Below are 13,916 nucleotides of genomic sequence, written 5' to 3' on the forward strand. Positions count from 1 at the left end.
CTGCCTATTTTTTAATTAGGTTGTTTGTTTTCTTGATGTTCAGTTGTATATGTTCTTTGTATATTTTGGATACTCGCCCCTTATTGGATATATCATTTGCAAAATGTCTTCTATTTAGTAGACAGGCTTTTGGTTTTGTTTTGTTTTTCCCCCCAACTAATTTTAACTTGAGTGAATCAATATAATTGAAATTTCTTGTAGACAGCAATAATTGAATCATGTTATTTAAACTGCTCTGTGGGTTTTTACCTTTTAATTATTGTATTTAGACTATTTATATTTAATGAAGTTACTCATATGTTAGAGTTTAAGCCTTCCATTTCTTTTTTGTTTTTGTTTTCTCTTTGTTCTGTTTTCAATTTCTGTCTTGTTTTCCTGACTTTTTCTGCATTATTTGAACGTTTTTTAGAATTCCATTTTAATCTGTATGGTTTTTGTGTATTTATTCCTTTGCTGAAGCTTCCTGATTTTTCATTTGTTTTGGATATGTTTTAAGTGATCATTTAATTATTTTTATGTTGACTATTTAGAAATCTTTATTAGATAATTCTAATTTCCTTATCTCTCTGTGTTGGTGTCTACTTATTACCTCTTTTCATTCAGTTTTACATCTTTCTGCTTCTTAAAATGATAAGTGATTTTTAACTGAAATGAGGAAATTTTGAGTTTTGTGTTATGAGACTGAATCTCATTTAAACATTCTATTTTCGCTGGCCTTTTTGATACTGTTAACTCAGAGGAAGAGAGGTGCCACCTTGTTACTGCAGAGTAGACTGGAAGCCCAGGTTCCTCACTCAGCCTCCACTGGCACACAGAGTGGGAGGGCCGTCTTCATTGTTGGACAGTACGGTCTGAATGTTTGTGCCCCCGGCAAATTCATATGTTGAAAGCCTAATGTCCAGTGAAATTATTTTAGGAGGTGGGGCCTTTGGCAGTTGATCAAGTCATGAGGGCAGGGACCTCTTTTCTAAGACACCCTTGGAAAAGAGACCCCAGGGGGCTCCCTTGCTCCTTCTGCCGTGTGAGGATACAATGAGAACTCTGAGACCCAGAGTAGAGCCCTCATCTGACCTTGCTGGCATGCTGATCTTGGACTTCCAGCCTCGAGAACTGTGAGAAATCGATCTATTTCTAAGCAACCCAGTCTGTAGTGTTTTGTTACAGCAGCCTTAACAGACTAAGACAGTGGAAGTGGAACTTCTGACTCCCCTTGTGATTCCCACTGACACTGGTGAGGTGGTCTCATTACTGGTGGGTAATGGTGAAAGTCCTGACTCTCCAGTACTCCTCCTCTGATACTACTGTCAGGACCCTTAGCACATTCGTTATGTTATTTTGAATCCCCAGTCTGATAATTCCAGAATCTCTACCACATCTGAGTCTCGTTCTGACGCTTGCTTTGTTTCTTCAGACGTTTTTTTTTTTTTCCTTTTAGCATGTTTTGTAATTCTTTTTCTTGAAAGCTGGACGTGTTGTATTGGGTTAAAAACTGAGGTAGATAGACCTTTAATGTGAGGTTTTAAGTTTATCAAGTTAGACCTTAACCTATATTTACTTCTTGTTACAGCTGTGTTGTCAGAGACTAAAATTTCTCAAGTGTCCTAGTTTTTGTCTTGCCCATTTTCTTTGTGTTTTCCTGGAAACTCTTCAGATAGGATCTGAGGCTTGAGATTCTTTTAGCTGTGATCCTCTGTTGTTTTTTACAGGAGCCCTATTGATGTGATGACTTTCAATTGGAAAATTTAGCCCTCTAATACAATTCTTCATGTGTTGTAGTGTAAATCTACCATCTTTGTGTGTTTTTTTTCCTAATTGCTCCCTTTGTTTTTGTTTTCTTCTTTCATTTTTTATTTTTATTTTTATTTTTTTGATTTTTTGAATTGTAATAGTATCACTTTGATTCCTCTATCCCATTTCTAGGGAGAGAGTTCTCCTAAAGTGTTTCATATTTCTGCATATGTTGTGAGCATGGCACTGCCTGCCCTTCGTTCCTGACCATCTCTTCAAGGATGTTTGTATAGTGGATGACCTTGGATGATACAGTGTTTCCCTCTAGAGCAAGGGAAACGCATCCTTACTGCCGGTTACGAAGGATTTGGATTCCCTAAGATCAGATTGCCTCTCCTGTAATGCAGTCCACGGTGTCTTCAGGTGTTATCTAGCCATCTTCACATTGCCCTGTGTAAATTGGGGCTCAGGAAACAGGCACCAAAATGCTGACATTTTGGGTACTGCTATTGCTGTCAGTAATAAACCTCTTTATCTCTCACCCCACAGAGTTTGGTCTTTACCAGCTCTCATGATACCATGGCACGCTGAGCTCCTAACTTGCAAGTAGAGTAAAATCGCAGCCCCCTTACAGTTCTGACACCCTTCAGTCCTTCCTCTTCCTAGTACGTCTTTGTACATTACAGATTCCACAGTTCACTATTAGAATTTTTATTTAAATGGTCTTATGTCTTTTAAAGTAGTTAAAAAGAAAAAGGAGAGGAATATATGTTTTATATGTAATGACATATTTACCATTTCTCCCTTACTTCCTTTTTGAAGATCACAGTTACTATGTGGCATCATGACCCTTTATCCTGAAGAACGTTTTTCAGCTTGAGTGAAAGTATTTTGACAGCACATTCTCTCAGTTTTTGTTCTGCAGAAATGTCTTTTTAAAGCATTTTTGAAGTGTACTTGGCAGCATATAGAATTCTGGCTTAGTTTCCCTCTCCTCCCCCCAGCACCTTAAATATGTCATTACATTGTCTTTAGGCCTTTCATGGGTCTAATGAGAAGTTAGCCTGCATTTATTTTCTTTCTCTACATGTATTTTGTTATTTTTCTTTACTGGTTTTTTTTTTTTTTTCAGTGTTTGTTTTTATTCAGCTTGGGATTTCTTGAGATTTGGGACTCTGTAAATTGATATCTTTCACTAATTTGGGAAACTTTTTAGCCATCATTTCATCAGGTAACTTCCTGTTCCATTCTCTCTCCTTTCCTCTATGACTCCAGATAAACTTGTATTATATACCACTTAATATTTACCCTCAGGTCTCTGAGCCTCTGTTCCTTTTTCTTCATTCTTTTTCTCTTCCTTCTTCAGATTTAGTCAGTTCTGTCTCCAACTCCAGTAACTCTATGCTGTTTCCATTCTGCTGTTAAGCCCACATAGTGAATTTTTCATTTCAGGTTTAGAATTTTCATTTGGTTCTTTTTTATAGTAACTGTTTCCTTGCTGAATTCCAAATTTGTCCATTCATTATTCATATATCATCTTTTAAGTTCTTGAACATGTTTATAATAACTGCTTTCGAGGTCTCATCTGTTGATTGCGTCATCTTAATCCTTCTCTGTTGGTTTCTGTTGACTACTTTTTTTTTGAGTATGGACACTTTTTCTTGTTTCTTTTTATGTCTAATGAATTTTGATTGGATAGTGAACATTATGACAAATGCATTGTAAAGGCTCTGGATTTTTTTTTTCTTTTCTTTTGAAGGGTCAGTTTTGTTCTAGAAGGCAGTTAAGTTTGGCTGGATTCAAACTTCACCACTCACCTTTGGTGGGCTGTACCTGAAATTCCCGCCCAGCCTTTAGCTGCTGGGTGTTTTTGTTTGCTTGTTGTTGCCAGAACTTTGTTTACTCCTCCTGGGGTTGCATAATTTCGTGGTGAGCCATGTTTTGTGGCAGATTTTGTCTGCAAATTTGAGGGCTTATGTCCTCTGTTGCCTTTTCCCCAGGATTTCCCCCCTAACTTTCTGATTAGCCTACCAGCCTGAACTCTGTCTTTGCCATCTCAAGCAAGTAAATGTGCTTTTCCTTGCAACTCCCACTAGGCAAAATGCTGTAAATTAGCAAATCTCACTCATTGCACTTTGTCTTTTAACAGTAAACTTCGCTCTAGCTGGCTTTAAGTTCTTCTCCAGAGATTCAGATATTAGGTTTAAATAATATTTTCTCAGATTTCATAATTGGTCAGGAGAGTTAAAGCTAACCAATTCTCTGCCATTCCTCCACTTCCTTTTTATAATAATCTTTGAAAAACATGCTTCTAAGTCGTAAGTAGGACAGTCCAAAGCTGAGTAATACACCTTTTATTCAGTAAGTAGGAAGTATCATCCAGAAATGCTTTACTTGTGCTTGAAAGTTGAGGGAAATTCCTTTTTTTCTTTTTAAAGAATGGACATACATAAATCTGTGAGAAGCTTATATTCTAGAAATAAATGCTTAAAAGAAACAAATTACCAATAAAATACCACTATAAACTTTTTTGGGTATATATTTTGACCACTTTTCTATTATAATTTTAGGATGCCTTTTTGAAAATCATTCGAAATGAGGGCATTAAATCCTTGTGGAGTGGCCTTCCTCCCACCTTGTAAGTTGAAATTTAATATTTTTCTTACTAAATGGTGGTGGTGGTTTTGTTTTGCCTTATAATCAGCTTGTTTGGACAAAATCATGCATTTTTAATATTAGAACTTTTTCATTTCCTAGAACATTGTTTTGTGAATCTCTCAACTACCCACACATTTGATGACTTGCTGGAAGGACTCACAGGACCTAAAGAAGGTTATACTCACGTCTGTGGTTTATTACAGCAGGAGGACACAGAGCAGAATCAGTAGGGGGAAAGGCACAACAGTTGAGCAGGCGTAGGCATCCTGAGATCCAGAGTTCACCCTCACGACATCGCAGAGCACGCGCTTGTTCTCCGAGCACTGAACTGCAGCAGGACGCGCCGTGTCCCCCTTTCAGAGCACTGGAATCTCAGAGTCCAGGGCTTATATTGGGGGTTGATGACGTTGGTGCAGTGTTTATGACCAGCTGTGATCACCAAAACTCCAAACCCCCAAAAGAAAAGCAGATGTTTACCAAAAATCACATTTGAACAAATCAACCTAGACAAGTTGTTTTAAGGCTCCAGACATATAGATAAACCTTATTATAGGGAATATTCCAAGGGCTAAACTCCTTAGAGATGACCAGAGGTCAAGCATGCAAATCGGCCCTCTTGAAGATATAGAAGATTTGAGCAACCAGGCCTGCTGTGTTAAGTCTTTAATGCACGAGCATATTTTTTTTTTCATGTTCAGAAATTAAGAATTTGATGTCCATTTGACTTTTTATTTTACTAAAATAATTTACTAAAATAAGGTATAATGATACGTATACCTCCCAGATAATTTTAATTTTCTACTAACTAGCTATTATGTATGAATTAATAGAAGCTATTAGGGCTGAATGTAAAAATCCCAAGTAATACGTTGCCTTTCTCTGCCTTGTTTCTTTCTAGTTTATCATTTTATGGAGCAAATTAGTCTGCTTTGAGCACATATTCTAAATAGTGCCTAAGGTTAGTGGCAGATCGAAGAGCAGCAGTCAGTCCTATTCCTAAATTCTCATCATCACACTTCACTGTAGAACATTAGTCATTCCCACATGTGGTCTGTCAGTGTCTTTTGGTTAGACCATAAACACAGACTGGTTTCTTGTTGCTTTAGTACTTATGACAAGACAGTACCTGCAACTTTGTGTTTAATTAATAATATCGTCTTGATATTTTCATTTGAATATGTTATTGGAATTTCCTCAAAACTCTAGTATTATATGATTCTGATGACATTAATTGCAATTTATTTTCACTTATAAACAGGTATGATATATGATCCATACTTCAAAAGTATTTTACAATTGTGCTTGTACTTTATACTTCACGTTATGGTAAATGTAGTTGGGAAGGAAGATCTGGGAGACCAGAAACAGACAGAGTAAGTCAAGGAGATTGAGAAGTATCTTCATTTGTCTTTTCCTATTTATGACCTGACCAGGTGCTCTGTAACTTGTCTTCTCAACTCGAATGTAAACCTCTGGAGAGCAGAAACCTATTTTACATCTTTTTGAATGCCTACCAAGTTAAACACTTGACAATTTTTAAAATAAAAGAAAAATTGATTTCATGGCTGATTTGCTATGGTTTTCAGCTTATATAAAATAGGAGGAGTTTAGCTTATATTTAATAGTAATTTAAGAATACATTTAAGCCCTTTGATAATTTTTTCTAAATCTTTTTGTTTGTGTTTCTAACAGAGTGATGGCTGTTCCTGCCACAGTTATTTATTTTACCTGCTATGATCAATTAACAGCTCTTCTGAGATCTAAATTAGGAGAAAATGAAAGCTGCATACCAATTGTTGCTGGAATTATGGCCAGATGTGAGTAATAAGTTTACTATATTTCCACTTTGATTTGTTTAAAGCTTCTTTTTAAATCTTGACATTCATAAAGAATTTATTTAAAATATAGAGTATTGGTGAAGATATATTTTGCACTGTACTTTGTACTAATTTGTTAATACTCTAGAAGTCATATCATATGATGATTGCCATCAGAATGAGATGGTATCAGCCTATGCCTGTCAAATCTTGGACAGAGATTTTAAATTTGAGGTAGTAGACTTCATATTCTAGATTTTAGGATGACATCCGATTGATGTCAAATTGATGCCAAAGTCTTTAATAATTTTCCTTAGAGACTTTGAGATGCAGAGTTGAATCAGCAGCAGATTTGCCTCTGTACAATAGGACATTCTTCTTTGTGCAGTGGAAGTGAGGTTTGTAGTAGTCCTAGTTGGTGTATAATATTCCTGGAACTGCTTCTGAAAGAGTTAAAACCTAAAAGAGTAGAGTATGTGAAATAATTTTATTAAGGAAAAAAAATCTATGCCAATATGTTGGCATCATTAGATTCTTGATTTTAAGATTTGCAGACATTTCAGAATAAAAGTTTAAAATATAAAATGCATGAAATATTCATTTTTGCATGTGTGTTTTCATCGTACATGACTTTGTTTTTGTTTTCTTATATTTGCTTGTTTGTATAGTTGGTGCAGTAACTGTAATAAGTCCTCTAGAATTGATTAGAACCAAGATGCAGTCTAAGAAGTTTTCTTCTGAGGAACTGCATCAATTTGTCAGGAAGAAAGTTTCTGAAGACGGTTGGACTTCCCTCTGGAGGGGCTGGGCTCCTACTGTTCTTAGAGATGTCCCATTCTCAGGTAGGATTTATCTTACTAATATCTGCTTATATATCACTTTTAAATCAGCTAAATGTTAAACCCTTTAAAGCTATTGGTAAGTTATCTTCTTTAATGACCACACACTCCTAGTTTAGTGTTGGGCTCTCAGATATTGTTTAGTCTTTATTGATTGAATAGTTTCTAATTCAAGCCCAGTTTTCTCTGTGTTTAATTTCTTTTTAAACATTAATTGGTGTGTATTCATATTTAGATAATTCAAACTACCTTTAAAATTATTCTAAATAGGTTATAATTAGTAAAATAACTAAAGTACTACAAATCAAGATATTATACGTTTAAGACCACCTGTGAATTATATTGACTCCTACTTTTTTCAATTAAAGATAAAAATCTCCTCCATTAAATGAGTGTCCTGTACATAGAAAACAAACTTGTGGTTACCAAAGGGAAAACGGGTAGGAGAATGATAAATTAGGAGTTTGGGATTAACAGATAACACAATAGATTAAAAACAAGGACCTACTATATAGCACAGGGAACTATATTCACTATCTTGTAATAGCCTATAATGGAAAAGAATATTTAAAATATATATTTTAATATTTAATATATATTAATATATTTAAAGGTATATATAAATGTATATAATACATATATATATAAAAACTGAGTCATTTTGCTGTACACCTGAAACTGACACAACATAGTAAATCAACTATACTTCAATTAAAAAAAAAATGAGTGACCTATAAAGCACTATAAATCAATAGGAAATTGTGCTAATCACTGAATTATGAAAAGGGAGAAAATCATGAAAAAGAAATGCAAAACTAACAAATAACTTGTATAACGTGCATACTTCAATAGTATTTCTCTTGTAAATCTCAGAATTTTCCATTTAAAACCTGGAAGAAATAATTATTAAGAACCTTTGTATTCCTCTTTCTTTTTCCCTTTGAGTTATTCCTTTTCTTGGACTCTCATTCACATCTCTTTTATCTTTTCCTTCCCATTAGTATTTTTCTTTAACCTTTTGTGTTCAGTAATGCTGTTAGAAACATCATGGATTCCTAAACTAATTCTTTTTTAAAAAATTATACTTATATATTTGATATCTAAAAAGTAACATAGATGTAAATTATGAAGTGTACTAATAAAATGAACATCTGTGAAGTTACCACTTCAATATATGAATTACAGTATTGCAGTTTTTAAAGTCATGAAACCACGTATATCCATCTCCGTTGTCACATCCCCAGTGGTGATCACTACTTAATTTTTATCATTTATGAGTCTAAGCAGAAAGCAAGGTGTGAAGGCTAGAATCTGTCCTCCTTTAATATATAACCTCAGATATTTTCTTTAAAGTTTATATTTCATTCCTAAATATGTGTTCATTTTATTCTCTGTTTTTATAGCAATGTACTGGTATAACTATGAAGTTTTAAAGAAATGGTTGTGTGCAAAATCTGGTTTACATGAACCAACATTTATGATCAACTTTACTTCAGGGGCACTATCTGGTTCTGTAAGTTTATTCTTTTGTCATTAATATTCCAGAATAATGATAGTTGTCTTACTAAAAAAGAACAGAATATTATGAAGCATTTCATATCTATTGATACTGCACTTTGGGGCTGCACTGCTTTAAAAATTTTCTAATTATTTAATGTCCTATTTTGACAAATTATTAGTCATTAAAGTAATTTAAGATGCTTTTATATCTGTTTATTACATTACAAATATATTTTTATGAAAAACTTTTTGATTTGTTAGATCATTACAGTTATGATAATAATGAGTTTTAAAATAGTGCTTTATTATTTACAATGTATGTGGCAGTTTGGTCATTAAATGCCAGTAGATCTGGTTAGGTAATATTTCATACAATGTCATCACATATGTATATTCAGATTAATAGAAGTAATTTCATCCTCTACTGCTAATTCCTGTTTCTTTGTGAACATTTTGACTGAGTACTTCTTAAAATAATTTAAATAAAAATTATAGTCAGAAGGGAGGAATTTCAAATGACCATCTTTGGGTAGTAGAGAGTTCACCATTTCCGAACCTTCCACATATGAAAAGTCATGTAGTGGACTTCCTTGTGCAAATTCATATCATCATGATCTTGGCTACAAAGAGTTTTCTTATACCCACATACCTACAAAATGAATTTGTGATGATATAGTTGAGGAGCTGACATTGGAACCAAATGAAACAAGAATGAAGGAGCATAGTGAAGAAAAATATTGGAGTAACTACATCAGAAAACCTAGGCTAAAGAAGCCACTGTAATTGAGTTCAAAACTCATATGTGAATGTTCCCTGGTCTGAGATCTGTCAGATTAAGTTTAGTGGGGTATAACCTATTGAGGCAAAAGAGCAGTTCTTTTTAGCAATGTAAGTCGTTACAATACCAGCAAAATCTTTTCATTATCTCTTACTTGTGAGGTGATTTAAAATAATTTAATTGTATTTCACTTATATCTTAATCCAGCATGGATGAAGAAAGACAAGTACTACTTGTATTTAGAGATTCATAACAGTTAGAAATAGAGAATCAATTCTGTACTTCATGCTTAATGTCTAAAAAAAAGTGATCAGTGGCTACCGGATGTTATACCAGCTTTCTAGTAATATGAATGAACATTCTCTATTTTACTACTTCTGTCTAACATAGAAAGTTTATTGAAATGTTTTTAATGATCTAGAAAATATTGCTACCTTTTGACTGTTTTCAAATAAAAAATTGTCTATGCAACAGAAAAAGCACATCAGTGGGAGTGTCCAGGTTTTCTATCAGAAAACAGAGTAGCTTAAACCGTATCATTTTAGGTGTCAGGCTTATACAGCATTGTTGCCACCTTTCATACTGTCAGACCCGTCAGTCTGCGGGTTCTCCATCTGCAGATTCAACCAATTTTTTCCCTGGTTGTTGAATTCATGGATATGGAACCTGCAGATAAGGAGGGCCAACTACTATACTGTGCCTTTTTATATAAGGGGCTTAAGCATCTGTGAATGTCGGTATCTGTAGGGGTCCTGGAACCAATACCCCTAGGTATTAAAGGACAACTGTACGTGTTAGATTGTGGAGATGGAGAAATGATCATTGATTCTATCTTACCTGAGATCTTTGAAACTGATTTCATTTCAAGACTTTAAGTCAACATAGTCAGAAATAAAATAATAAGGGGTATTTTATGAGCATATTGGCCAAATGTGAGTTGGGAAGCAAAAAATAGAGACCAGGATTTAATTTGCATGACTCATATCAAATATTAAGAGACATTCTGAAGGGAGTTTATTCTTTCAAGAAACCTTCCTTGCTTAATTAGGGAATTATGTAAATAACTGTTAAATTGATTCATTTTAAGATAAGTTTTCAAAAATGTGATTTGTCAGCTATTATAACTACCTTTGATAAATATGTTGAAACCCATAAAGAAAAGGTATATAGAACTGAAAGTGCAAAGTCCATTTTATTTAAATTTAATTTTTTAATTCTACTTATTTTTGAACCATTTGTTGGAACAATTTAAATGCTTACTAGATACTTGAGAATTTCTGCTTTAAAATATGTATTATACCTTCATATGTCATAAAGGAATGATAGAATACACAGGAGCTTCAGAAATTGTGAATACTGGTTTTGAAGTCAGAGGTTTGAATGGAATTCTGAGTCTTACCACCAGTAGTTGTGTGACCTCAGGAAAACAGGAGAACGTTTCTGAGACTATTCATTTCCTCCTGAATTTGCAAAGGACTACATAAGACATACCTGTTTTCTTTAAAAAAAAAAAAAAAAAAAAAAAAGAAGAAGCTTCTCTTTAAATACATTTTCAATTTCACTTTAGTTATGGTTTTTATTACTGTACTTAAGTAATGTGGTAATTAGAAGAATATAAAAATATTTTAGGAAAAAATTTTAAATGGATTTAAATTAATCAATTTAACTTTTTTATTAGTTTGCAGCTGTTGTAACTTTGCCATTTGATGTGGTAAAAACACAAAAGCAGACACAACTCTGGATATATGAAAGTCGTAAAAGTAAGTTTAACTAATTTAAAACATTTTTAAGATGCCATGAAAATTTTTGTTTTTCTTTCCAGATAACTAAGTTAGGAATATCTAAAATAGGTTAAAACAAGATTTTTTTCCTTTATTGCCTTACTCTTTACTCTAATGAATACACTTTTAGAATGGAATACTCAGAAAAAAACACTCTAAACCTAAGCCAAAAATTTAAGAATCTTAAAGTCTACGTATTTTGCCTGGCATCAGTTAAGTCTCATACCTGCTGTATAGAAGATAAAATTATGTAAGTATTCTTTCAGATAAATCTAGGCAAATTAGGGTGAAGGACAGGAAATTACTGGGAGACCTTTCTCACTTGGTGTGTTTTGTTTCATTAGTATGCATATACATTTTCTTCTTTTTTTTTCTGTTTATTTTTTAGCTTCCCTTCTTTTGACGTGTTTTTTTCTGCCTATTATCCCATCTAGTTTTAATTCGTTATAACCCGTAATTTCTTCTAGAACGAAAGTGTACTCCTAGTTGCTCCTACTAGATCCTCTCTGTCTTTATCATCATAGAAAGGGTAGTAAACCCATTGGAAGTGGGGCTTCAATTGTACCTGAAAAATACAGTTGTTAGGATTTGAAAAATTTGGATGGTTAGTGAGTGAGTGTTTATTTTATTGTTGTCTATGCCTGAAATATTTAATCCAAGCAATGTTTTCTTACAGTGTATGAAGTTGCTTATCACCTGTAGGAATAGCTCTTTGATGCTGGACCTTTAGTCAGGCTCGAGGTTCTTAAAGCTCTGCCATTGCTCACCTTCAGTTGATAATGCTTTCTGTTCATTTTCTTTTACATTAATTTCACCCTGCTATTAAAATAGAGACCAGTATATGGCTTGAGCTCTATAAGATTAGAAATACCCAGCTACTGGGCCTCCTTTATTTCACCAGTTATTTTCTAAATTTAAATGAAATAATTTAAACATGAAGTATAAGTTACCAACTTGTGGTATAAAGTTTTTGTCATTGACTTTCTTTAGAAAGTTAAATTTCACTCTAAATACTTCGGTCTTGGTTTTAAAATGTGTCTTCTCTGTTGGGTTGCTGTAATTGTTATATTCATACTTACACTATTTATATTGATAGTATAGCTTCTTAAATAAATCACAAGGCCTCATGGAACTTTATAGTAGTCAGAGAGTCTGGTATTTTATACAAAAGAAATCTGAGATGATGAGGTTCTCTCCATTAAGTAGCAAATTCTAAAAAGCTACTTAAAATTTTTTTTTATTTAAAAATTTTTTTGTTTTGTTTTCTGGGGGGTGGGAATTTGTTAGGTTTATTTATTTATTTTTAAAGGAGGTACTGGAGATTGAACTCAGGACCCATGCACTTTATCACTTGAGCTATACCCTCTCCCCCTAAAAAAAGCCACTTTTGAAAGACATCTTTCTTTAATCTTTCCCTTTTTCCCTAGTTATGCTTAATAATACATACTCTAATCTTTCTTAATGACTCAAGAGTTATCATCATTGTACACATTCACTACTGTAGAGTTTCATGAATGCAGCTCTCAGAAGCTAGTGAGAATAACATAGGAGTGTTTGCCCATTATGCACTGGTCTCAAACCGAGACTCTGAAATCTTCAGCATGTCAGCTGTCACAGTGTTCACATGGCAGTATGCCTGCTTCTTAGCAGACTTTTTTTTTCACTTATTGCATCTAGTAGACTATAGACTAAGCCAGCTGCTTAGAATCATTGTGTAAAAGAAGGTAAGCGAACTCTGTGTATGAACAGCTCATCCATGATCTTTATGTTTGAACTTCAGTGACATCCACTTTTGCTATTTTTAAATATATATATGTTAGTTTCTTATTTTCAGATATATTTCAGATATCTGAGTAGTTGCAAATAATTGAGATGTTACTATTAAAGGATAAATCTGCCCTTTGGAGGAGAAAGGACTTACCTATTTCGAGATTGGCACATCTATTCATAAAGGTTATGATAAAGTAGGACCTCACTAGGGAGAATGAGCTATTTTCCTCAGAAACTCTTTTTGGAAAAAAAATTTTTTTAAATGTGTGCAATGAAAATTTAATGAAAAATGGTTATCAGGGCTTTACTTTGGCTTTGGGAACCCCATGAAGATTCCTACACATCTTTTAAAATTTTCATTATGAAAGATTTTTAAGATGTGGAGAAAAGTATAAAGGATAGACACCACTATGCTTAAGAAACAAACTTTATCAATTCAGGAGAAGCCTTTTGTATGTTCCTCCTTGATTGAATCTGGACCTGTGTACCTTTAAACATACAGCTTTTTCTAATTTTTCTTTCTAATGACTCCAACTATTAAAAATAAGATTTAAAAACAGCTCTTTATGTAAAGAGATCTTTTCTTATTACAATGAAATGATATACCCCAAAGGCCATAAACACTATTTTATGTGTATTATCTGGGTTAGAAATTAAGTGGTGATTTATAAAACAGTGTTCCTTTATTTTGGCATTTAGTTTCTATGCCTTTGCAAATGTCAACCTGGACTATAATGAAGAACATTGTTGCTAAGAATGGATTTTCTGGATTATTTACAGGTAAAAATATTGCCTTTATCAAACGGTTGACTAAAATGTTTACTTTTATTTTAAATCTACCACCTGTCTAAATTACCTTTCAGCAGGAAACTACTGAAAACATTCCACATTTACTATTTCTTCTTAAATATCTCTGCTGTAAGTTTAAAAATGTAACATAACAATATATTTACTATTCATAAGATATTTCTATATAAAGTAACATGAAATTAAAGTGAGGAGGTGGGGAGTGAGTAGTTTGGCTTGTTCTTTGACTCCAGTTTAT

At 33.4% G+C, this 13,916-nt stretch overlaps 1 protein-coding gene across 2 annotated transcripts in view; it reads left to right on the top strand.

The window, feature by feature from the left end:
* Nucleotides 1-13,916, top strand: part of SLC25A40 (solute carrier family 25 member 40) — a 33,776-nt gene that overhangs the window by 17,302 nt on the left and 2,558 nt on the right. For both annotated transcript variants that reach the window (XM_031454847.2, XM_031454846.2), the window contains exons 6-11: nt 4,299-4,366; nt 6,079-6,203; nt 6,872-7,045; nt 8,446-8,555; nt 10,999-11,080; nt 13,571-13,651. In XM_031454847.2, the coding sequence (XP_031310707.1) occupies nt 4,299-4,366; nt 6,079-6,203; nt 6,872-7,045; nt 8,446-8,555; nt 10,999-11,080; nt 13,571-13,651 (640 nt within the window). The remainder of the gene's footprint in view (nt 1-4,298; nt 4,367-6,078; nt 6,204-6,871; nt 7,046-8,445; nt 8,556-10,998; nt 11,081-13,570; nt 13,652-13,916) is intronic.

The sequence above is a fragment of the Camelus dromedarius genome, chromosome 7, assembly GCF_036321535.1.
Source record: "Camelus dromedarius isolate mCamDro1 chromosome 7, mCamDro1.pat, whole genome shotgun sequence".
Classification (NCBI taxonomy): Eukaryota; Metazoa; Chordata; class Mammalia; order Artiodactyla; family Camelidae; genus Camelus; species Camelus dromedarius.